The sequence below is a fragment of the Abramis brama genome (assembly GCF_963993115.1).
Source record: "Abramis brama genome assembly, chromosome: 22".
NCBI lineage: Eukaryota > Metazoa > Chordata > Actinopteri > Cypriniformes > Leuciscidae > Abramis > Abramis brama.
The window spans coordinates 23776058-23802931 of NC_139984.1; the positions used below are offsets into that span (position 1 = coordinate 23776058).

Genomic DNA, 26874 nt, shown 5'->3' on the forward strand with positions numbered 1-26874 from the left:
ATGGAAGGTATTAAGCACATTGCACTGTGGTGTTAATTGGCATATTTTGGCAAATGTATAAATCATGTGTATATTTTATTTGTACAGATACGTCGGTCCACGTTATACAAACTGCATACTGCAAAAATATGAACATAGCCTTACTTTAGCTATTTGTCTGGTGCAACTTATGTTTCCTGTTACCTCAATTAATGCAGAGCAGTGATGCACTTAAATCGATGTCATGCACTTAAAACATTCAATATTTACTTGGATCTCTCTAGTTGTTAGTGTTCTTGAAGCACAGATGGTAAAATCAGTTGGGCAAGGACTCTTAATAAAGGTTCATTATTTACATGCAAATGATAACTGAAGGACTTAGAGCTTAGGTCGAAGTCTCAGCACTGTCTGGGTCACGATCTGCGTAAGCACTGTGAAAGGGCCACTCAGCAGGACTCGATGTGCTGCAGTTTGAGACTGCATGTTTGAAAAGGTTCAGCAAGACATTATGACAGAAACCCATGGGAAGCACAGTCATGCAGAGCGAGTGGGTGGACATCCAGCAAGAATTTGATTACATCACCGTTTCTTAAGACTCAGAAGTTGCCTTATCTTACTATTTAACATGATTGTTTTTGTCATTTATCACACGGCTTTCTGGAATACTTGATTCTGATTGGTCAATCATGGCATACAGCTTTTCCGGGTAACTAAAACTGGCGTGTCTCTAGTATCACTTCACGGACTCAGTGTTTTGTTTCATACAAACACAACTCGCACCATCTTGCATCTTGACGATTGTATTAAAAAAAAGTATATTGCTGTAATATTGTTTTAATGTTACCTAGGCCTACATCTGATATAGATGTGCAGTAAATGGAGAGAACAATAAAAATAAATAAAACTTTAATAATTAGTTATAACTTTTCCACATATGGAAAATTTTAAGAAATGCAAGCACGTTTTGCACTCAAATACAAAACCTAGAATTATTTCAAAGCAAAGTTTGTCTACTTAAGATGACCTTGATATAAACACCCATGAAACTCCATAGCATGCCTTTTATCAGAAAATAAAATGTATAACTATACGCAGCCAGTAACTCGAGCTGTCAATTGTCATTAAAATCTTGTTATGCAATATTTGGTGTGCTGTACAAACATTTGCGCTTTGCAGAACTGGCTGGGCTTAAAATGCCTTTTGCTGTCAATCACATTTAGACTCATTGGACTGAACAAAAAGGAAGGGATTGGGGGGGTGGGGGAACCAGTCTGTCACTTCCTGTTCCTCACACACCACTGGAGTGATGGGTCGCTCTGTCCTGACTGTGATGGAAAGGTATTGCAGCTGTTACTCCCAAATTCTGAGCGAAAGTCTGGGCCTCGTGGGTCGACGGGGATCTTATTAGAGCGTTTGCATTTGTGCATGCAAAACAGAGATAGGCATTCCTAGGGAGAGAGAACCATACCAACAAAGATGTCTTGACAAAATAACTGAATTAAAAAGGATGAGAGAGAGTGGCCAGGTTCACTGTCTGGACATCACGGTGTCTCATGTCAGTTATTAAAGCATCTGTGGGAGTATGATTAATGCCATACTAAAGCATTATTCAATTAAAGTCTATTTGAAGATCTTTAAATACTACTGGCCAATATGTTGTTTGTCTCCAATGCTTTCAGTAATAAGAGATGCTTTTGTGGAACACTAATAATTTGGCTTATTCAACAGATAACTGATGTAATTGAATTTTTTACTCAATCGTGTGTGTGTGTGTGTGTGTGTGTGTGTGTGTGTGTGTGTCATGGAGCCAAAACATGCAGGCATCAATGATGAGCTCACCCATTATTTTACCACAATTACAGTTATCACATACTAAGATTTTGCTAAATGTATAACGGCTCTGCGACAGTGAAAATTCAATCATTCATATGTGCGAACACATTAATGACACCAGAACATCTCCAAAGAACTATACTCTAGAATTCTTCCAAATGAAGGATTCTGTATAGAGAATGTAGAGTGTCAGTCTAGGATAACTGAAGTGAGATGGTGTGATTAAATGCAGCAAGTTTTACTCCCAAAGTTATGCAGTTAGTCTCCAGAGAGGCTTTTTTTAGACCTTGTCCCTTGTGGCTTTTCAGCAGAGCCGTGATTTTGTATAACATCTGTCAACGATGAATGAAAATACTGATTACTTTTGGGGAGTTAAAGCTGTCAGATATGATCTAAAAAGAAGAGATTTCATAGATGGTGAATGGTTTTGGATTCACCCCTAAGTAGTTTAGGGCATCTTTATATTGTGTTTTTCTCAGTGAGGTTTGGTGGCAAACAGTGACTTCCTGTGTACTACTATAAAACTCCTTGAGTTTTACACAATCGCTTGTTGCGTAACAGTTAAGGTGGTTGCAACCCACCTAGTCCTTTTTTTTAATGCTAACATGTATTGTAGGGACCTCACGTTTTTTCCCTTCTTTTATACTCTGACATTTCCCCTGTTCCATAGCCTTTCTATAGCTCTGTCAGTTCGTAATGCCACGTCACTTCTCAGGACCGTACCGCTGTCTGACAGCCACTACCACCGGGAGTGACCTTTTCTTCCATTCCTTTCATCCATGCTTGCACTCGCTCTCCCTCTATCTTTAAAGAAGGGCTGAAGAAATATAAAGCAATCACGGCATCAATCATTCAGTGCCTCTCTGAGGAAAATTCATGAGATTCTCTCTTTTTAGCGTCATCATGATCTTTGTGATATTCTGAGAAGAAAAACAAGATATGCAGACTTATAAAAGTTTATATTTTTTATTTCATAACTTGAAAAATGTAAAACATTTAAACAATAGATGTGTATAAAGATGCGTACCCATTATATATACATTCATAGACAGGCCCATATGAAATCTGCAATAGTTTTGTTTTTAAAGAAACCAAATAAACAACTTAGCCAAAAAAACTATTTAACAAAGACATCAGTAAACGATTATGGAAAGTTTATTAATACACATTTGAGTGATTCTGAGAATGTAAAGTTGATGAGAAATGAAAAAAATCGAATTGGCTCTAAGGATTTGTACACTGTACGGCCACTCAAGAACATTCCACGACTGATCCCTGAACCAAACTTAAGTAGATTTGGATGTCCATTGATCATCAAGCTTCAGTCTGTGCACTGAAGGCATCACCATCTTTGCCAAAATGGCTTGATAATTTAAAGAATTCATGATTTTCTACATACAGTCAAGATTTCCACTTCCTGCAACAGCAATGCTGTTTGACCATAGAGATGCGTTGTTCTGCTCATAGGCTTTGCCTTTTGTGCACCAGACATAACGCTGGTCCATAAAGTTCTAGTTTGGTCGCATCACTCCATAAAACATTATTTCATAACACCACAGATATATTCAAATGAAATTTAGCATATTCATGTCGACCTTTTGTTGTTCTTGGTCAAGAGTGGCATTTGGCAAGATGTCCCAACTTGAAGGTCATGCTTATCTAAGTGTTCTTCTTATACTCTGCATTGGAGGACAAAGGGCCATAATCCAAATTAGAGATTAAGTGTGTGTGTATGTGTATACAATGCTGAAAATTATTTTTTTTTAAACTATAGGTAAATATAATGTATATATATATTTTTTTAATGCTATTGATTCCTGTAATGGCAAAGCTGAATTTTCAGCATCATTACTCCAGTCTTCAGTGTCACATGATCCTTCAGAAACCATTTTGATGAATGGAAAGTTCAATAAATTGAAACTGACTTTTTTTAAACAACATAAATGTTGTTAATAAAAGTAAACAAAAGTAATAATTTATTTTCAAATAGATACTGCCTGGGCCTTGTCATGGCTTGTTTATGAATGAAAAGCGGAATAAACTTGAATAATGTTATTTATGGTATTATATCCAACACATATATGGTATAGTGGTGCATTACGAGCTTCATTAAAAGCACTGAGATTTAAAAAATCAACAGCGATCGGTTACATATGTCCGGATGGGGTCTTATGAGCCGAATGTGCTAGGATTGGGGTCAGTGATATAGCACACAGCCTTAATCTCTAATTTGGATTATGGCCCCTTGTCCTCCAATGCATGTACTGTATTTCAGCACCATCCTTTTTAAGGCAGTGACTTTATAGTAACGTCTTTGGCGTGTTCTGAGCTGTCACGTGTATTGCATTGAATGGCTTTGGCCATGTTGTGACGATGTCATGCTTTTATAGAGCAGTGTGTGTACAAATAAAGAGGAATTGATTTTAGAGATTTATGCAACATTTCCGTAAAGCTACTTATAGGTTTTGGTTTAATAACACCGATATACAATGATATTTATGCAAATAAAACAAGGCTGCTGTTTTTGCAGTTTGTTAATGTGTTTTGCATACTGAGAGCCAGGTTAAATTACATAATGTATAGTTTACTTTACACAGCTACTAAGACATTTATTAAAAGCTTTGCACCAAATTGTGGTGTAATGCAGCTACGAGCTACGGCAAAAGGAATAGATGGACCATCGGGCCTCCATGTTAACTCATTTATTGTCTCATCTTTCTTTTAATTAATTTTCATTCTTTTCTCATAGAACTTGATTCACATTCTTGCTCTGCTGAAGACACTTTATGGTTGGACCTCTTCGACAGACCTGCAGAAAGGCTGAATATATTCATATTTATGTGTATTCTGATAACAGGCGTCTTTCATTAAAGATATCAAATTAATATATTATCTGTTATATAATTAAAATAATCATGTTTTTGTCAAAAACCTGAAACGTGATGACAACTCAACATGATGGACAGATGTTATATAATTAATTGTTTTGTTTTGATTCGGCCTGATTCAAAGGTTCCGTTTGAAAAATTCCAAAAATGTCCTTTAGAAGCTAAAATAATGTTTTAGAATGCAGAATGAAATTCATGTTTAATTTCATTTCAGTCCATTTTTTGCATGCAAATTCACACAATGATCTTTCTCCAACCCATTAAAAATGATCAAATTATTTCAATTGAATCAATATATGCAGTGCAAATGATGAGTCACATAAATCAGATACAAAACATTGAAATTGTCATTCCTGGATTAATGAATTTGGTTATCTTTGTCTGGTCTTCTTGTTTCAGGTGATGTGTTTTGATTGAATATGTAGACAAATATTTAACACATGTTTGACCTTTAAAAAAAAAAAAGAAAAGAGTCATTGTCAAAGGTTCTGGTCCAAGATGAAATGGCCTATATAAAAATCCATGTAGTTCAGCACTCATGGAAATCATACCAACAGGTTTCTTTCATTAGATGACCAGTTTGTGTCAGTTAAGTCACTGGTGATTCACGACACAGTCTATTCCACTCATGCAGCAATCATAATAATTTCCGCGTCTTTGGAAGGTCTTCTGTCCTCCACCAGCAGGTTGATCATACTCTCGGACTTGATGAGTAGATTGCACCCTAGGAAGAAGATGCCGAAAACGACTGTCAGTGACAGCACACAGAGAACCGCTATCTGCACCAAACGCATGATGAACTGATCGCGCTCGTCCTGAATCGGTGAACCGAACCCGTCGCTGGTGGTGACCACCGAGAGGTTGCAGCATCCTCGGACGCTTTCCAAAGGATGCTTCGCTGTAGAGATCGTCCGGTTCAGTAGTCCGTGTGAAACATTCATGTCGATTTTTTTGTGGCGTGTCCAACGAGTAGCTATTAATGTTTTAAAACTTCCAAAGGATAACGGGTTTGCCAAAGTCACTTGTGCGTTTCCGTGGATATCATGTTTTAAAAGTAACAAACAGTCGTTAAGGTGTCGGTACGTGGAAGATAGTCTGATTTATTTGTGTTTTATGATAGAATGCAACATCCAAGCATCTCCGCAGGGATCTTAGTGATGTCTGGGAGAGCGCGCACTCCGCTATTTCAGTGCGCCTTTGAGCGCGCGCTGAGAGGCGCGGCCACGCGCACACACTTTCTTCTGAACTCACAGACCATAGAGGTTTGGAGGGAGGGGTGTCTTAAAAGTACGTGTGTAGGCTACAAATAACTGTTTTGAAAGCATTTTCAAACAAAATGCTGTAACCACGAAAGCTGCATTAGATATGGCTCTGAATTCGCTGTTTGTAATGACCACAATTTCTATTAAGAACGCCTATATATAAAATGTGTCCATAAAATATATACAATTATCCTACCTATAAAATGTGTGAAGAAAATTCAAGATACATCAAGGTAAATATCACTTCTGAACAGAATATTTGTTTCGTGCGTCATTTCTTATGGCCTAATTTATTTCAGTTTGCATAAAGTGTGAAAATGGCCTAAAGTAAAAGGCCTATTATTTATTTGTGCGTATTTAGGATGCTAGCTATGAAATTAGCCTTAGCAAGAAACGAGTCCAAAAATGAGTGAAATAAAATTTCCACCACCAATATTTTAGCCATAGTGTTTTGAGATGTGGTGAAAATTACATTTGTTGAAGACGGTCTAGTTTCAATTCTGCAGTGACGATCCACTGTCGAAAATTGTTTGTTACAAATATGAAATTATTTAATGAATGTGGGGTCTTACTCGTATTTGAAGAACCATCTCGCTTGGCTAGTTATGTACGTAGCCACATATTAATGGTGTATTCAAATATCTTGGTGTATGTCTACATCGGAACGCTAGATGGCAGTATTACATTGCTTTACCAGTGTAATTGGCTGTACTCAACCATGTAGAGATATGGCTCTGGCTGTACCTAGGTGTGTAGACTCCAAACAGTGTCAGTTCACCTAGAATGCTTAATTTGAAAACTCATTTTAGTTATAAAACATGTCAATGCAAAATCGCAGTAGCTTAACCAACTGTAACTGTGAAATATGTTATATGTTAAATTTTTTATGTTAGAAAATCCAAGAAAATGAAAGCAAGCATTGCATACGTCAGTTTAATCAATTAAAAAAGCAACATAAGAATTTAATTAATTAGCTATATGTCTGCTTTGGTATAGCCATACACTTTTACAACATGGAGATACAAATGTGCACAGGTTCAGAATTGTTTTTAAAAACAATTTGTGTGCATAATTTCATTTAGGAATAGCATTATATGCACATACATTTCATTGTGTTTTTTATGTTATATTGCATTTAAATCCCTAATAGCATAACTTATTTGAATGCCAAAGTAGCAGGAAAGTATATGCACAAATGTGACTTTCAAGTGTTACCCTACATACTTGATGGAAAACATCAAACAATGTTTGTTTGATTGTGTCTCTCCTCTGTACAATAAAGCACATCTGAAGTTCATCGCAAGCAAATACATAATGCTTATTCTTACATAATGTTATGTTATTTGAACTATTTGAATGTTTAAACAACAATCATGTTGTACTTTAATCGCACTGATGACTACATTGCTTTCATCAGCCATGAATCTGTAGATGATATACACATCCTCATGCCAGCAGTGCCGAGAAATGCTCCTTCAGCCTTTTGCTTTCTAGAGCGAGATATGTAATTGCTGGTTTACAGTTACTCTCCTAGAAGAGGCTAATGCTCTTCGCTGATGCATGACACATCCTTTTGACATTATACTAAATAATATTATACAACAGTTTGGTCCCATCATTCAAAAAAGATCACGTCGTGCCAAGAGTGCTGAAATACACAGCAGCACTTTTCAATCTTTGTTAATGTTAGTTAATAAAAACTGTTCATTGTTAGTTCATGTTAGCTCAGGCCCAATAAATATGAATAGATACCGCTAATTACTGAAATTAGCATTAACTAAGAATAATATATGCTTTAGAATATTTATTAGTTAATTGTTGGTTTATGTTAACTAAAGTGGTTAATTAACAGTGTTGGGTAAAGTTACCTTTAATGGGAATGCATTATAATATTGCGTTACTCCCTAAAAACGTAACTAATTATGTTATTAGTTACTTTCTATGGTAATGTGTTACTTTTTCTCACCCGGGCTGGGACTGCTTGTTTTTAATAATGGAAAAAAAGTTGGGGGGAAAAACCCAGTGAAATGATTAAGAATCAGGCTGAAGGAAATCCAATTTATTCTGTGGGAAAAATGGAAAATTATTTTCTGCAACGTATTAGAAGTGTGAACCCGGAATATTGGTAGCTGGTAAAGTAGTCACCACCATGTTGTTAGCAACTTGTTTCCGTTTTACCGTGGTGCAGGATTTTCCTCATGTCCAGGTGAGAGAATGGTGTCACTTACACTTGCCAAGTAGCATGATAATCCCAGAGGGGCATGACTTCGCGAACACGCACTCTGTTACATCTAAGTGCTGTTATTGATTTCATGTGATGAGAGGTTATTTTTAAACTCAAGGCTAATGTTAGGGACTGGCAATCCCCAGCCATGACACCCTTCTGAAAGCCCAAAATATTCCTCTGGGGAACAACGTGTACACTGAGAGGAATCTACGCCTGTAGTGCGTGGAAGAGATGTGTATTAGCAGGTTAGAATGTGTTCACATGTTTGTGTAAGATACAAAACACTCACATGAATGGGAAAAGTTAGGAATAAGCAAACTAATATTATTTATTATTTCTTTAAAAAAAAAAAAAAAAAAACAGTGGAAAACAAGCAGTTCAGGTTGAATACTATTTTATATTTATGTTGGCATACTGTACATGTTTTACTTTTCATTCATTTGGATTTTGTAAAAGAATAAACCTGTTCTGTCAGTTTCATAGAAGTCCTGAGACAAGAACCTGCCTATCGTTGGTTGACAAAACATGTGAAATGTGTGAAATGCCATGTTAATACAAAAAGAGAAATTTTTACTATACATCACATGAAATGTGCAACATTCCTTTCTGTTCTCACTGTCTCTTGTGGTCAAGCTGGTTTTCTAACAGCTGTGTTTTAACAATGCCGTTGCTGGGTGAACAGTCCTCACTCTACATATTGTAGCATTCCCTGCGGGACGTGCCGCTCTGAGAGGGGGTTCCTACGTGACCAGCTGAGCATTATTATTTCCATTTATGCATGTATGACATTTACTAAAGAATTACATTTTCCTTAATAAGATGAAAGATCTCAATATAGTAAAAGTGACTAGTTCTGAATTTGTCAGAACAGATCAATACATGATTGTCCAAGTGGATCTTATTATACTTATTATACTCAGTATTATAGATCTTTTTTATTTATTAATATATTATTAATGATTATAGTATTAATCACTCAGAAGTGATTTCTGAGAAACGTTAACATTAACAAGGGGGAGGGGCTTGTGGTGCATAGCATGTTCTTGAATTTGGGGGCGGAGCTATTAAGATGGGGTGTGATCCTTTTGGTTAGGTGCATGTTTGTTTTGGTGATTTCAAATGTTATTATTTCCGTTTGTTTTAATGTTATACATTTAAGCTGTCATTTCCTAATGAATTAATTTTTATATGACAAAAACTCAATATACTAAAAATGACTTACTATTGTAGTCCATTATAACATCGATAAAGACAGCCTTCATGCTTTCAATATGGAACTAGGCAAAACTAGACAGACTTTCTTTTTGAATATTATAAACAGCAACTTAAACAACACACACACTCTTTTTGCTACTGTAAAACCCCCAAAGTCACATTCCCAGTGAAATGCTCTCAGACAGCAAATGCAGTGAGTTTCCTTCCTTCCTTCTCTGAGAAAATCAATAATATCAGAAAGGTGATCAGTGCATCCTTGAGTTGCTCTGGAGTCAGACAGATCAGACCACAACCTCAGAAAGTAGTTACTATGTAAGATTTCGAAAAAAATTGATGGCAACATTTTGGAAGAAACCGTACAGCACCTTAACACATCAACCTGCGCTCTTGACACACTTCCCACATTTTTGTGTTAAACTGTTTAGAAGCAGATCTCCTAGGAGTGGTAAATGCCTCACTTCTCTCTGGGAGTTTTCCAAACTCCCTGAAAACTGCAGTTGTCAAGCCCCTCCTGAAAAAGAGCAATCTGTATAAGACCGTATTTAGCAACTATAGACCAATCTCAAATCTTCCTTCCATAGGCAAGATCATTGAAAAAGTTGTCTTTAATCAGCTGAACAAATTATTAAGCTCGGATGGATACTTTGACAATTTTCAATCTGGTTTCCGACCGCACCACAGCACAGAGACAGCGCTCATAAAGATAATAAACGATATTCGCTTAAATGCTGATACAGGCAAATTATCAGTGCTGGTACTTCTCGTCCTCAGTGCTGCATTTGACACTGTTGATCACAACATACTTCTTGACAGGCTGGAAAACTGGGTTGGGCTTTCTGGGATAGTCCTAAAATGGTTCAGGTCATTCTTAGATGGGAGAGGTTATTATGTGAGTATAGGAGACCATAAATCTGTGTGGACATCCATGACATGTGGAGTCCCTCAAGGCTCAATTCTTGCGCCACTCCTGTTCAATCTGTACATGCTCCCACTGAGCCAAATAATGAGAAAGAACCAAATTGCTTACCACAGCTATGCAGACGACACACAGCTCTACTTAGCCCTATCACCTAACGATTACAGCCCCATTGACTCCCTGTGCCAATGCATTGATGAAGTCAACGGTTGGATGTGCCAAAACTTTCATCAGTTAAACAAAGACAAAACTGAAGTCATTGCTTTTGGAAACAAAGATGAAGTTCTCAAGGTGAACACATACCGTGACACTAGGGGTCAAACAACTAAAAATCAAGTCAGGAATTTCGGTGTGATTCTGGAGTCAGACCTTAGTTTCAGTAATCATGTCAAAGCAATAACTAAATCAGCATACTATCATCTGAAAAAATGTTTCCAGTCAAGACTTAGAGAAACTTGTGCATGCTTTCATCACCAGCAGGGTGGATTATTGTAATGGACTCCTCACTGGCCTTCCCAAAAAGACCATAAGACAGTTGCAGCTTATGACGCTGCTGCCAGGATTCTGAGCAGAACCAGAAAATATGAACATATCACGCCAGTCCTCAGGTCTCTACACTGGCTCCCAGTTAAATTTAGGATTGATTTTAAAGGTGCTCTAAGCGATGTCACGTGTTTTTTAGGCCCAATTTTTTTTTGTCACATACAGCAAACATCTCCTCACTATCCGCTAGCTGCCTGTCCCCTGAACACACTGTAAAAAAACGCGGTCTCTGTAGACAGCCCAGGCTCCACAAACGGCAAGAAAATCAAACTGGCCCAACCTGGACCACGAAACATAACAAACAGTGTTCCAGCCAATAACCGACAAGAATGATTTGGGGGTGGGGTTTGGGGGGTTAGTGCGCGTGCACATGGTGTGGAGAGAGGAGGAGAGAGAAGCATGAAGAGGGAAGTTAGCTAGAGGAGAGATGTCCTAGACAACGACAACGACTAACGTGAGAATTATATTCTCTTGAATTTTGATATGGCCGACACTCGACCAAAGAGACAACGTTCCGATGAACAAATAGCAAAGAAAAGGGAAAAGGAGAAATAATGCGCGAAGTCTCGAATTTACATCGGAAAAGCATTCAAAAGGTGGCGAGAACTCTGCCGGCAGAAGGGCTTCCAATCCGAAATTCAAGTTGCTCTGTATTTGCTGGACAGGTGGGTAAATCCAGTTTGGTTTTTCTAAATGGTTCATGACTGTTTCAGGAAGCACGGGAGGGAGGGGGAGGGGATGGGATGAGGAGGAGGGAGGGTCAAGCTAGCCTCCATTTTGTTTGACAATACTTCGAACGTCAACAAGAAGTGACGTCACCCAACATCGCTTAGAGCACCTTTAAAGTATTATTACTGGTATATAAATCACTCAATGGCCTAGGACCTCAATACATTGCAGATATGCTCACTGAATATAAACCTAAAAGATTTCAAATTTAAAGATTTAAATTTAAAACATAACATTCAAGGGGAGATTGGCAAAGAAGACACACCTGGGTACAATCATGAACTAATCAACAAGAAAAACTACAGAGGACTACAAATCATGGCACAGAACAGGAAATAACATAAGTCCACACAAGACAAGGGGGACACAAGACAGGAATCATGACAGGATGCTTGTAAGTTTATTTGATATAAACACGTTCTCATTCAGTCTCCCACCGAGATCACACTACAATATTTTACATGAATATTTGGCGAATCGTCTCCCATTTCAGGCAGGAGAATGAACTGATAGTGTAGACTTGTAAGAGCTGAATTGTGGTGTTTGGAATCAAGAATTCTTGTGATTATTCTCGAGAATAAGGCTTTCTCTGTTGAGTGGGAAGGCTCATGTCCGGGAGCTGTTCTGTGATTTCTTTTATTATCTGTCCAAGCATTCATTCGAATGGAACGATTGAGTGTTGAATTGAAACAAGTGCTGGATGGAAATGACTAGAGATCCTCATTTTTAACACTTGAGTCATACAACATTCCTCCATCTTTATCTACATCCTTCTATCCTATCTTACTCCATTATAAGTATTCTATCTCTCTCTCACCCTCTCAACACCCCTAATTTACAACTAGCCATATTAGCATAGATGAAACATGACACATTTTCACACTGCATGATATCAGCCATGAATACCACATGATGCTCAATCTGGATTGGTTTAGCATGTTCAGACTGAGTCATGAGTTCAGTGTGTACAGTAAATGTTCCCCTCTGCTTTATGCTCCGTTCACTCTCGATCATATGGCCACTGCACCTGTTTGGTGCATAAGTCGTCAACAACACTGTCAACTCTTTCACTGAATCTACATGGGCTCACAGTTTATAAAAATAGCCTTGCTGTCTGTCCCCAAGTGAGAAAGGCTGCAGGCATTGGGAATGAATCAGAAAAGAATTATATTACAAATAATACAGTTACTAATGCATATTTTAGGCTTAAAAAGATGTTTATTACTTGGTAGTGCACTGTACACACAGTGTCCTTGGATGTTGATTTGTCAAGATTTATTTGCACCAAAGCAGCGTGCACAACTTGAAAGGCTATCAATGCCTATCTTATATATTCACACCTGTTATGTGGTTATTAGGGTTTTGCATGGTCATTATGTGCCTCCTTGTTATTGGGCTATGGAAGACCTTAGAACAACCTTTGGGATCTTTTCCAAAACTTGCAGCTCTCTATCGAAGCTTGAGCTGCCCCTGTCGGTCTTGTTTTATATCCCAGCATTCTCATGTTCTCAAGGCTATCTGTGACCAGTACAGGAGATTGGTGGAGGTTGATATACTATATATATATATACACTACCGTTCAAAAGTTTGGGGTCAGTAAGATTTTTTAATGTTTTTAAAAGAAGTATCTTCTGCTCAACAAGGCTGCATTTATTTGATAAAAAATACAAACAAAAACAGTAATATTGTGAAATATTATGACAATTTAAAATTTTCTATTTTAATATATTTTAAACTGTAATTTATTCCTGTGATCAAAGCTGAATTTTCAGCATCATTACTCCAGTCTTCAGTGTCACATGATCCTTCAGAAATCATTCTAATATGATGATTTGATGCTCAAGAAACATTCATTATTATTATCAATGTTGAAAACAGTTATTTACATTTTTATTTCATGATGCTATGATGAATAGAAAGTTCAAAAGAACAGCATTCTTTGGAGTTAAAGCAGTGTTGTTAAATTGTCACCATGGAAATGTGCTTTTCAACACCTTGTTTTGACGTTGCACCAAAAAACTTTAACAGATTAAACCAAACATGGAAACCGTGGATATTTTTGTATGTTGTCCCTGGCCCTGCCCACATAACTGCTGTAATCGGAGTGATAGTGACTTTATCCAATTACTTCTTATGGATGAGCTCTGGTATTTTTAATTAGGGTACTGCCATGTCCTTCAGATGTTCCTATAAGGTTGCCAGACAATTTCATAACAGTTTTATAGGTATTTATCTGTCTATATCTATATCTATCTGTCTGTCTCTCTGTCTGTCTCTCTGTCTGTCTGTCTGTCTGTCTGTCTGTCTGTCTGTCTGTCTGTCTTAATGAACTCATTTCATAATACTACATAAACCAGAAAAATGTCTCTTCCCCTCTCATTCATCATTGTCAAATTGACAATGGAGCAGATTGAGTTACATGCCACAATAATGAGCTAAATGTATTTACCACAGGGTTTCCTCTTTCCTCTCACTGTCTGTGCAAGGTGCTCACAAGAGCTGTGTGATTCTTTACAAAAATATAAACATTTACTCCAGACAAGTGGTTTATACAGACATATAGTTCACTGAAGAAGAGAGTTTTAACAACAAACTATGCAAATGATTATATAATATAAAGTGTTTCAACGGCCAGGTGTCAAAAACTCATTGTTTCTTGGGATATCCCTTTTCCTGTAATGACTCACTTCATGAGGTGTACTGTAAGCCACTTTCAGACCAGTTTCATTGCCACCACCCAGATATTATGTATTATATAGTTAAATTTAGAATGGCCTGGGATATTACATAACATTTCTGCCCAGGGTCACTAATGTTGAGGATCCTTCTCAATTTAAGCCCCAGAATGCATCTGTTGGTCTGGGCTGCTAAAGCAAGGTGTTACACAAAGTCCCTGGCACTTACTCTGTCTGCTCAGTTGTACTTTCCTTGGTGGTACCATCAGTCACATACCTTGGCCCAAAATTAGGCTACAGAATTCAATGTTCTCTGGGGAGGAGGGGATATGTGATACCCTGCAAGCCTTGTGGTGTGTAACGTGACAGTCAGCCATCAGACAGGCCCAGTGTTATGAAGCTACCGCACAAAATTTAAAATACCTTTTAAAGACAGCGAGGTTGCCTCTGAAGTCTGTTGTGAGGGTTGACATGGAGTTGCTATATTGATTTTTTCAAAGTACTTCTTACTGTGTTGTTATGTGGTATATGCTGTTATAGGTGGGTGTTGTGATGGTTGCTAACAAACCCATGTCTTGTCATTAGACATGTCTTAGACATGGTCCGGATCCCTCCTTCAATGCAAGTCTATGTGATTTTTTTGCTTGCTTTATCATCCGCCACACACACAAAAGGCCTAAATTGAAGATTTATGTATTTGAAATGCATATAAAATGCATATAAAATTTTGTCAGATATAATTGAAAAAGGTAAGATTTCTGTAATAACTGAATATGTTTTAAATACACAATAACCAAGTTTATATATTACCACAGGTAGCCATATTTTAACCATGCTCATACTTTTTAACTGAACAAATTTTATTGTTTTCACAACAAACAGATTTATGCTGATGAATAGATGTATTTTGAAAATATGATTATTTAAATCAAATCAAATATATGCAAATATTTAATAATAAACTGCAATTTATTTATGCATAAAACTTTCATACCTGTTTTATTTATTTAAGTCTGACAAATATGCATCACATTAAGTTTATTAGTATATTAGTATTTGTGTTAAAACTGTGTCATTTAATGGATATTTTGAATTCGCATCTGTTGCACATTGCAAAGAACTTTGCTCCAAATGAATAGTGTAAAGTCTGACTCTTTACCTAGAGGCCAAGTTTACCCTTCAGAGTCAGGGGTATGTTGAAATCCCTTACACAAAATATGAGCAATAGTAATTTCACTGCTATTGTTGACCTCATAAAGCAATATAATGACGTATGTGATAATCTGGTTAAAAATAGCCTGATAATAAAAACGTAAAACACTTCTAAATATAGTTCAAGATCAACGTCAAACTGATGTGACCTCAGAACTTTAGGTCTGAATCATTCACTTGACACAGATTAGCAGACTAACTGCATAATGGAGAATGTTCAAAACCATAACTTCTTTCTAAATGGGGAAAGCTATTCACCAGATGACATCATGATTACTCAGATTACAGCTGTTATGAAAGCAATATTGAAACCCTATATAGTAAAAAGACAAATACTTGCAATTTATTCTAGTTTTTTGTTTTGTTTTTCATTGATTTGTGAGAATTTAAGCTATATAAGCTATTTGGCTGCATGATGAAGAAATAGAAATCATCATGTTGTTCTAAACTTGTTGTTCTCTGACTTTCTTTCTTCTGTAGAACCGCAATGGTTCAATTTGGCCACGCCCAAAATGACAATTTTTTAAAATAAAAGTCATGCTTCTATCCATGAGATAACTTAGTGTGCAAAACAGACTGAATTTTAAGTCATTATTTATAGTCTTGTACTAGGTTTCTTTGGCATGTTCATTAGAATGATTCATGAATGATTTGGTTACACTTTATTTTAAGGTGTCATTGTTACAGTGTAATTATATATTTAAGTACTGAGTGATATTAAGCAACTACATGCACTTACTATAGGGTTAGGGCAGGATTAGGATTTGGTTGAGGGTCAGTTGCAATTATGCATAATTTACTGTTATTTCTATGGCAAGTACATATGTAACAAGGACACTGTAAAATAAAGTGTTACCAATGATCCAGTTCACAAAACATGATTTGTTCACAAATCAGACTCACTGACAACATAAACTTATATTGGTTTGTCAGAGAAATGACTTCAGAAGAATTTGAATAGAATATAAAAGTTATCAATAAAGGCTTGTTTTATATATCATAGAAGAAAGAAAAGCATGGTTTGGAATGGCATAAGGGGGAGTAAATGATAACAGAAACCCTTTAACCATTACAGAAGAAAACAGTGCAAATCTTGCTTGATCTGTCTCATCGATTAAACCAATTTTAGTTTCAAAGGCTATAATGTAAAGAAATGTTTAGAAGCACCATGATTTTTTTTTTTCAAGTTTTATTTTATGTAGAGAGCTGCACAAAATCAATGAAAGATAAGCAATACCTCTCATTTTATGTAAAAAATTCAGAATGCCTGGTCTTGATTTTGTCATTGTGAGAAAAAGAGTTACAGTCTGTAGGAGCTCACCTACCTATTCATCCTTAAAATACATACATACAAATATAATTACTCTAAGGTTTGACTGGTACACAAAACTAAGTCAGGCATCTGTAATAATACTCAAAGTATTTGCATGAAAGAGGCTGTACGTGGTACATGTACAGTAGCTGCACTGGATCTCTTGTGACCTTTTAGAAAATATTCATTAGCTGTCTTTTATATAAACTACTGACTCAAATTACACTTTTTAGACAATTTTGTCATTGCATCTGAAATATTAGAAAAGTGTACCACAGTCCTCGAATGCAGTCACATCAGTCCTGTACTCAAGTGTATCAGTGTATCTCTGTTTTCAGCGTAAGCACTATGGTGCATGTTTTTGAGCACGTTCAAGGGAGATAATGCTTGGGCACTTGAGAATATTTAAGGCTTTGTATGATCATTTAAACATCCAAGAAAATGCTGTTTCTGTTCCCTGTTTTGGTCCATGGCCTTTCTAACTTGAAGTTGGAAGATGTTTTACTGGATTCTTGGATGCTTTCTATTTGGATTATGCCCTCTGAACATTGCTGTAATACTGATGGGAGTATCATTTCTTTCATTCAGAGGTTACATGTAGAGCATTTGATTTGCACCATTGGCAACTCAAGCCACCAATTTATATGAGGATTTGAAACTCCATGTCTGTTTAGAGTTACCAAAATGTTCCACCAAATGCATTTTTCTTGTTATGTGTCTGTTAGTGAGTTCAATGTTGAAGACTATGTAATGAAGGATCCCAAATGCAGGCCCAAGTAGAATGTAATCTTTCTCTGATTCCATTCCAAGAAAGCAGAGAACAGTAAGCGATACAGTCCTTTGACTAGTAAAACCATCAAGAGTTCCCCAAACATCTCATATCCAGTTCTTTCATCAGTTTGTCCATTTATAAAATCTCTTTGGCGCATTCAGAATGGCAATGTGTCCATGAAGATTTTATCCACAATGGGTGGAGGTGGGACCAAGTCTTCCAGTTTAAGATAGAAGATTCGCTGGAGGCCCTGGGTGCACAGTGTTCTCAGCTCCGGAAGCTTGCCCAAGAGGCGGGACAGGTAGTTGGGCCGGGTGGCCTCAGGGGCACTTGTGGAGACGTGGTCTCTGAGACACGTGACCAGGCGGTTTTGGAGGTCTTCGATCCGTCTGGGCTCTTTCAGGCCGTGTCGATCTGTTGGTCACAATCAGGGTTAGAGATTTGTTTGGGATAAAACATATTTCTATATCCTGTGAAGAAAATATAGAAACAGACTAAAAGACAGTAATTTACCTGTGATTATGACCAGTGTGGCAAGACAGGAGAAAGACGACAAATCCAAGTTCAAGCGATGTAAACTCTGAGAGAAGTCCATAATGGAGTCAATCCAGTCACCAAAGCTTCGTACGCACTGCGTCCGGTGCAAAACCACACCGTTGCAGAAAATAAGTTTATCTGTCTCAGGGTTTGACCTAAATGAGATAAATGAATTCTTAGTCACCTCACACAGTACTGTTAAAATACTGAATTTATTGTCATATGAACTGACTTGTACCTGTAAGCTAGCCGAAGTATGAAGAGCTCGACAAATGCTGACTCAAGAAGAAGCTCTTGGTCCTCCTTACAGAAGGCATTGAATCCAGGGATGTTTCCAGCCCACTTCCTGATCACATCCATTGACCCTGTTAGCAGGTCATAAAATTGCTGTATGTCATTGGCATCCTCCTTCTCAGACAATCCAGATACTGATTCCTGATACTAGACAATGACCAAAAATACAATATATGAATTAACATCGCAAGTGTACAGAAATATGACAATAATTTTATTTCAGATTTATGAGGGTTAAAACACTAAGAAAGCTTAAATTTTGCTGTCAGATTGTTGTGAAGCTTGTTCTGTCCTCACCTTTGAATAGTCTAGAGTTCCACTGGCAGGGTTTGAGTCCATATGGGCAGTGACGAGAGAGGCAATGATGTTCACAGGTGAAGAGACAGACAATGAGTCCTGAACAGCTTTTGGCTTGGACGGAAGACGACCTCTTCTACCTTTCAGGCTGTCTGTTCTCACAACTTGAGGGAAAATATGTACACTTATTAAAATTGCTTTGATGGTATGTGGGTACTTTAATTTAAAATATATATATATATACATATTCTCACCTTCTTTCACCATCCCCACACCTAGGCACTTTTGGAAGCGGCAGAACTGGCACCTGTTTCGCCGCCTTTTGTCCACTGGGCAGTCCTTGTTGGCGAGGCAAACATACTTGGCGTTTTTCTGTACTGTGCGCTAAAAAAAGCAGAAAGAAAACCTTAAAGCTTGTCATCAAAATGAGCTTAATGCCCAAATACAAAATGCTGAGGTGAGTTAACATGACATGATTAGCAAGAATAATTTTATCACTCTCTCTCACCTTAAAAAAGCCTTTGCATCCTTCACAGGTTCGCACTCCGTAATGCTGACAGGAAGCGTTGTCTCCACACACCGCGCAGCGTCCCTCGTTTCCTGTGGGGCTCCTTATTTTAGGAGACAGTTGCCCATCCATCAGTCCTGAGCCATCCCGGCTGCCCTGCTCCAGGCCGAGTGGGCTAAAGGGAAGCGGAGAACCGTGTTGCTGGGTCTGAGAAAAGGGATCCTGATCTGGAAGCTGTGGCTGCAGCGAGCCGTGATGAGAAAGCTCGTCGACTGTGACGTGCCCGAATGTGAAGAAAGAGGCAGTCTGGTTCAGAGGCTTCTCTGAACCCCAGCATCCCTCATCGGGGGAGCAGGGACCAAATGTGCTATCCCAGGCAGACATGTGCTGGAACCCCGGGGTAGAGGGTGACGGCGCAGACGGCGGACTTCCGAAGCAGTTTGACCCACCTGAAGAAGACAACGTCTCATCAAGGTAGCTCAAAGCGAATGTGCCTGGGTAACAGCCGTACACCTGGAGGTCGTCCAACTTGAACGAGTCTTGCCCAGAGGTGCCACCAGCAAAGGTAGAAGCAGCGCCTGTTGCGATCTGGCATGAGTAGGTATCAAACTCGCCAACGTAGCCTCCGACCAGAGAGGTGATGCTGGGCAGGGAGGGTGCGGAGAGCTGGTCCAGCTGGTCAGTCACATCCATGGCCAACCTGGAGGTGAAGTCAGGATTCAAAAACTCTGAGCTGAAGAGGGAACTCTCATAGGACTGGACTCCATGTTGACTTTGAACACAGGTCATTTCTGTAGAACAGAACCACAACATCTACTTTTCAATACCGTAGATATTGCTGCGGAAAAGTCAAATGCCTCGAGAGCTAAACACCGCTTTCTAACCTATACCTAGACAGACTTACTTGCCGGCCAAAAGGTGTATAGACACAGTTCTCTGAAGTGCCTTGATATTTCTGAGAAAGCTTAGAGAGCCGTCTGGCCTGGAAAGAGCAGCCATGCTTATTGTGTTACCACATTAAGAATGTCAGACGAACATGACATGTGGGTTGCCTCACTGAGAGGGCGTGTGTGTTTGTGAGGGCGCATGTGAGTGGGTGGTGTATGTATATGGAACTTTTTTTAGATAGACTCAAATTTCCCCAGCTAAATCAGACACAGTGTTCCATATCGTAAATGATAGGATAAAATGAGGAGGGAAAACTGTTTGCAGAGAAGAAATGCTTATATACAATCATATTACATTTCTAACATTACTGCTCCACATGGATTAAATCTTTAGACTGGCAAATAAAACATTTCTAAAATGTGCCTGTATCAATTGTAAACGTATTTTAAAAGAGTAATTCTTCAGAAAGTATTTTAAAGCACTATGCAAATGTGAAAGATAATTATGGCTCAGCAGTTTGACAGACATTCATGACCTTGCACACAGAGCAAGGTGAGAACATGATACCTAATGATCATCTGACCCCTAAACATTTCATATATTGAATAAACCAGTCAATGCGTTTGCAATAGATATGTGTTTCTTAAAGTCAAAATGAATAGGTGGTGTAACTGTATGGAAATTGTAAAAAAAAAAAAATAAAAAAAAAAAAAATTGTATCAAATGTTTATCTGCCAAATGAGTCGGTGTGGCATCACCAACATGCAGGAAGCCAAGTCATTTTGTTGACAATAAGTAAATAAGTAAACTTTTTTTTTAAATGAAGTAAACAACTAAACAGACCCCTTAAGACCCTGAGTGTCAATGTTATTAATATTAATATAATTATTATAAAGGTCACATATTTTGACCTCTTTATAAAATGACTCGTTTTGTTCAGGTGAGATTAATTCTAAGAAAACTTCTTTATATTCATGACATGAATTATATTGGTAAAACAAGATTAGCTTGACACGTTTCTTTTCATTATTGTTGTGTGTCACCAAATGAAGGTGTGTGATGTGAACCGTGTAATAGATATGTGTATTATTTAAATAGCCAAAGTACAGTCTCCTAAGTAAAGGAGAGTGTGAAGCTAAGTTGCGCGAGCACCTGTTGCATCGTGACACTCCGCATGCAGAAGCGCACCACTGTACCACACACACCCCCCTCTTAGTCTAGTCTTTCATTTCGTACGGTTTCTTAAATGCGTATGTATATCCAAATAGTTTTACATTTGAACTGCCAGAAGCCAACTCATTTTGCGCATTTAACTGTGGCGGATTGTTCTATTAGTTTCGGAATAACTCGTGCGCACCATGTAGTAAACCATTCAAAATTCATTAAATTAGACCTCAGCCTTAATTATTTCAATTCTTCAACACATACACATACTTTGGGTAACTAAAAACACATTTGCTGTTCGTATGGGATTTAAAAGAAGCATAAAAAACAGAAAGAGGAGAGTATTAACTGACTTCTGAATTGTAAAAGCAAATATACTTACGTACCTGAAAATGTATTCTGGTGAGGGGCTTGTCAGCGTCCGTATTCCAACTGATGGATAATCATGTATAATGTTCCCGGCAAACAACAAGACGGTTTTCTCATATTTCTGTGAGCGAGCAGATATATAAGCGACTACTTTATTGTGCCGTTACGTCAGAGGTGCATCCTTTGAGGCGTTCCACTGACAAATATGGCCATGCAGGGGCGGAGATCCTCGGCAAATCTTTCCGCCTGCCGACCAATCAGAGCGCTCGCTGTCAAGAGACATGACGCACACACGGGATTCCATTGACGCAAGCAATCCGCACGTTTATTGTTCTAATTATATCAGCGTACTGCTGTGCAACTGGCTGAATTTAGTTAAAAATAGTGAGGAGAAGACACAAATAACTAGCAGATAGCAAAGATGAGCAACAGAAAGAGTAAAAATAAACACACATAAACAACTTTTAATCTTTTAAACAGGATTCACTGAGTGGATTGAGGAAAATGTAAAAATTATTATTTTATTTTTTAATAAAATTTGAAGTAGCCTATATATATATATGTGTGTGTGTGTGTGTGTGTTGTTAATAAAATATATACTATATATCTATACTATAGGTTACTTAATTTTTTTCCCCTCTTAAATTCTCAGTTATTGTTACTGCTACTGAATAAGACATTTTCCTCCCCAAGAAAACCACAAAGGGCCCACGAGGAGAGGGTAGGGCTACACCTGCACAAGCTGAACGTGTCAAAACATGAAAGTGTGTGAAGAAAAAATGAAACCAGAAGTCAGCGCTGTCTGAAGTACTACAATGCAGGGTGTGTGAGGGATTGACAGTGCCAGTAAATGCCACGTCTTGTGTGCCATGTGGTGATTCTCAAGCTCAAATGTTATCCTTTTAACTAAGAATAAAAAAGTAAGCATAACTTTAAGTCAAAAAAAAAAAAAAAAAAAAATTGCACTCTTGAGCACAAAAAAAAAAAAAAAAGAATGTAACAAAATAATCAATCTAACCAGATGTAAAATTGTAAGAATCTGACATTGAAAAAAACATTGAATATATGGTGGTTATGGCCCTGTCTGCCATATCTACAGACATCTAAACCTTATGTGTGCCATAGGCCTACCTCCATTTCACTTTAACTTGCAGATATAACTCATAAGACGAAAGACATTGACTAAGTCTAAAAACATCCTGGCTCTGCATGTAGTAGGTCAGGAGTACATTTTCATATTAGTAAACAATAGGAGGAACATTTTTGGCAAGCTTTTGCAACAGCCATGACTTTCTGAAGGTGAGATGCTTGTGCTGCTATTTTAAAGAGCATGTCCAGTTCCAGAATTGCCTTCTGTGCTTTTTGAGTGTGATATATAGACACCATGTCCATATCGGTTGTTTCTCACCATAATTTCACACCTAAGATGCACAGTTTCCGTGTCATAATCCATTTTTCTCTGCCAATAACCTTTCAGTAAATCGCAGTGAGCGAGTGACCCATTCTTGCTGAATAGGTTGATTCAAGTGTGGCCAAGTAACATGAAATGCAGGCCACTGACACATATCCAGCTTAGGTATTTAAAAACAAGGACAGCGGGTCTTCAGAGGAATTCAGAGCAGGCCAACATGGTAGCAGGTTGGCAAGTTGACAAGCCAAGTTTATTCTCATTTATATACAGCATGGAGCTATTTCAGTGATCTTTATTCTTCTTAAACGTTGATTCTATTGTCCAAGTAAAATTTCAAACCAAAATAAATAAATATAAGAAATATCCATAAAAAAGCCTATGAAAATATAGGCAATACAACAAATAGCCTTCAGTCATGATGTACACATCCATATATATATATATATATATATATAGGCCTATAGGCTATTAATAAATCATTCTATAAGCAAATTTTAATAGGCTATATTATTTCCTTCTTATGATTTTGGGGTTAAATATGACATGCTCTTGGAGGGTTTAACCGTAAAACACACTTTATCGAAGTGAAGTCTTTCTTTAATTGGTCTTTCCTGACATTCTTGGTGTTTTTGCCTATTTCCATCACGCAGTCTGTATACTCAGAATTGGCTTTACCGCTTCTTTCCCCCATTATCACAAGCTGGTATCTTGTTCCTGATCAAAGACTTTTGCTCACGAGATGTTATTTCTTAAGGCAGCCGCGGAATCTCCTCCTTTCTTCCACCTGTGATGCGCAGATAGGACCGGGAGCCGCGCGCGCATCGATGTTTGTGTAGATTCGCTTTTCCTCTTTTGACCATGCGGTTGGAGAAAAGAAAGGATGTGTCTGTCTCTGTCACTGAGACCAAAAAGAGGAAGCTCCGCCAATGACGCAATGAAGCGCTTTGGCTGACGTAGCAGGAATCCCTTCCGCGAGCGCTGCCATTTGGGGAAGCCCAGCCGAATACAGCAGAAGAGCTTGTTGCTAAATGACGCGACATTTTCCATCCCTGCGTCCATTTATATCGTGCCGTAAGCCGGATCACGAGCTTAATTACTTTTAAAATAAACCTTTTTCGAACTGATGATAAGGTAAACGAGTACCGAGGGACAGTTACAGTTCAATTATCTTACAGCTGCTGAGCTGTTGGCACATAGAGCTTGTGTTGTTGAGCTGAACTGTCACGAGGGGCGGGATAGGAAAAAGACGACGAGGAAGTGGTCACAAGACCATGAGAAAAACATTGTGCTGACACGCAGTAAGCGATCAGATCGGAACAGGTGTTACGAGAAAAAAAGACAACCTACCTAGTTTAAATCAGTAAGAAAAGAGTATTTTTCAGAACTCAACGGGACATGCAAGTCACTATATTGATTTCACATAGTTTGGCCAAGTCTTAAGTAAACATTCAAGACCATTCTGTTTTGGGCCATTCTGGTGCACTCAGTAGGCTACACACTCTCCCCCTATCACTCTGTTGTGTTAATACTATTTCTGAATTTAAAACTATGCTCAAAACTCACTTATTTTCTGAATATTCTTAAGTTGTATTACATTTCGTTGTGTCTGATTGTATTCTGCTGTATGCTGCCCCGTCTACATAATTCTCCTTTACTGTACTTATACTCTCATCTACCTACTGTTGTTTTGTTTGTTATCATTGTCCATTGCCATTATTGTTGCTTGTTCATTGTAAAGCGTCCTTGAGCCCTAGCTGGAAATGTGCTATATAAATAAATGTATTATTATAATTATTATTAGCTTTACACAAACCACACTTTAGAATAAATATATTTAAAAAATGGTAGATTCACACTCCACTTTCTAGGCAACCGAAAAAGATGCAGTGCGAATGGATAACTTAAACACCACAACCCTGGTGATGAACATTTCAAAACCATGGACATTAATAGGGGATTGGTTCTCCCTCACCACTTCCACTGTTCTGGCAAGACTTTCCATTAGATGTTGGAACATGGCTGTGGGGATTTGCACACTTTGAGATACAAGAAGACATCAGTGTAGTCAGGCGCTGATGTTGGGTAATGGGTCTGGCTTGCAGTCTGCGTTCCAATTCATCCCAAAGGTGTTCAGTAGGGTTCAGGTTTATGGAAGCTCTTCTGCACTGCAACATGAATGTGCCACGTTGAAAGTCTGAGCTCTTCCATACTGAAAATGTTTGTCTTAGGAGATTACATACTTGAGTTCATGCAACTGTTAGCTTTGGCTGTATGGTGGAAAAACCCAAACCTGTTAATTATGAAGGGGTGTCCACATATCTATAACCAGCATGTTATGTATTTACCAAAAGTACTATTCATTTCTTTTGATTAAAATATTTTTTTTTAGTTGACAAAATACTTTCTGTTAAATCACCTTTTTAGCAGAGGCATTGCTTAGCCAATTCAACACACACACACACACACACACACACACACACACACACACACACACACACACACACACACACACACACACACACACACACACACACACACACACACACACACACACACACACACACACACACACACACACACACACACACACACACACACACACTTGTAATCAAAACGATTCAACCCCATTGCAAATGCAACTTTTAATGACTTCTGCAGTCTCAAAATTATTCAACCCCTTCATGCAAGCATCTTTAGTACTTAGTAGAACACCCCTTTGCTGTTATGACCTGCTGTAAATGAGATGTATAACCAGACACCAGCTTCTGGCAGTGTTTCTGAGGAATCTTACACCATTCCTCATGAGCAATAGCCTCTAGTTCAGTAATATTCTTAGGTTTACGTGCTGCAACAGCCTTCCTCAAATCCAACCACAGATTGTCTTTGGGGTTCAAGTCAGGTGACTGTGATTGCCACTGTAGAATCTTCCAGGACTTCTTCTGCAACCAAGTCTTGGTGGAATTTGAGGTATGCTTGGGATCATTGTCTTGTTGGAACGTCCAATGACAAGCTTCAGCTTCCTCACTGACGACATGACATTTTCTAGGATTTTCTGATACTTCAATTAATCCATCTAGTCTTTCACACACTGCAGGTTTCCAGTGCCAAAAGATGCAAAGCAACCCCAGAGCATCACGAGCCATGTTTAACTGTAGGCAGAGTTTTCTTTTCAGCATATGCTTCATTCTTGGAAACCGCATGCGTTTAGTACGCACCTTACAGTGCAGCTGAAACCTCAGTACCTGTTCATTGCTGTAGGTCTTTTGCAGTCACTCAAGGGTTTTTCTGACCCTGCCTTCTCAGAAATCTGGTTGCAGCCGTTGATAGCTTCCTATTTCTGCCTCGTCCAGTTAGTATAACCACTGTTCCTTCAACTCTGAACTTGCAAACTATGCTTCCAACGGTGTCTCTATAGGAACATTTAGTGCCTTCGCTATCTTTTTGTATCTTGTTCCTTGCTTGTGAAGGGCGATGATATCTTCTCTTAACTTTTTGGATCATTCTTTTGACTTAGCCATATTTCTAACATGTAGTCAAACGTGACACTCAACAAACCTAGTCAGTTCAGGTATTTCATGTGTTCTAGCTCAACCACACATGGTGCAACTAATGAAGCCCTTGATTAGCTGCATCAGGTGTGCTTCAGACAACACGTTTTGCAGATTTGTGCTGTTGTGAGGGATTCTATTCAGGGGGTTGAATAATTTTGAGACTGCAGAAATCATTAAAAGTTGCATTTTCAGTTGAATTTGGGGAAACCACTTGAAACATTTGTTGTGTTGAGCTATTTCAATCAGTTTTGTTTGATTTGTTCATTGCAAACAGCTGAAAGTCAACATTTTG

At 38.2% G+C, this 26874-nt stretch overlaps 2 protein-coding genes across 2 annotated transcripts; both read right to left on the reverse strand.

Moving 5' to 3' along the window:
• Nucleotides 1-4882: 4882 nt before the first annotated feature.
• rprm3 (reprimo, TP53 dependent G2 arrest mediator homolog 3) lies at nt 4883-5858 on the reverse strand. Its single transcript, XM_084099438.1, has one exon. It carries the CDS (start codon nt 5639-5641, stop codon nt 5327-5329), a length of 315 nt encoding a protein of 104 aa, XP_083955564.1. The 5' UTR covers nt 5642-5858; the 3' UTR covers nt 4883-5326.
• Nucleotides 5859-16453: 10595 nt separating this feature from the next.
• Nucleotides 16454-21827, reverse strand: nr4a1 (nuclear receptor subfamily 4, group A, member 1). The gene is made up of 7 exons (XM_084098197.1): nt 21638-21827; nt 19200-19990; nt 18946-19075; nt 18692-18855; nt 18339-18541; nt 18077-18255; nt 16454-17977 (listed from the first exon to the last, which is right to left on the reverse strand). Exons 2-7 carry the CDS (start codon nt 19986-19988, stop codon nt 17721-17723), a joined length of 1722 nt encoding a protein of 573 aa, XP_083954323.1. The 5' UTR covers nt 19989-19990; nt 21638-21827; the 3' UTR covers nt 16454-17720.
• Nucleotides 21828-26874: the final 5047 nt, after the last annotated feature.

Bases quoted from the DNA above. Each gene is read 5' to 3' on its own strand.
- rprm3 (XM_084099438.1), bottom strand. From the start codon at position 5,641: ATGAATGTTTCACACGGACTACTGAACCGGACGATCTCTACAGCGAAG.
- nr4a1 (XM_084098197.1), bottom strand. From the start codon at position 19,988: ATGACCTGTGTTCAAAGTCAACATGGAGTCCAGTCCTATGAGAGTTCC. The intron at 19,076-19,199 runs GTGAGAGAGAGT...TGCTTTTTTTAG, and splicing joins GATGCAAAGGCTTTTTTAAG to CGCACAGTACAGAAAAACGC. The intron at 18,542-18,691 runs GTGAGGACAGAA...GTCATTGTCTAG, and splicing joins GAACTCTAGACTATTCAAAG to TATCAGGAATCAGTATCTGG.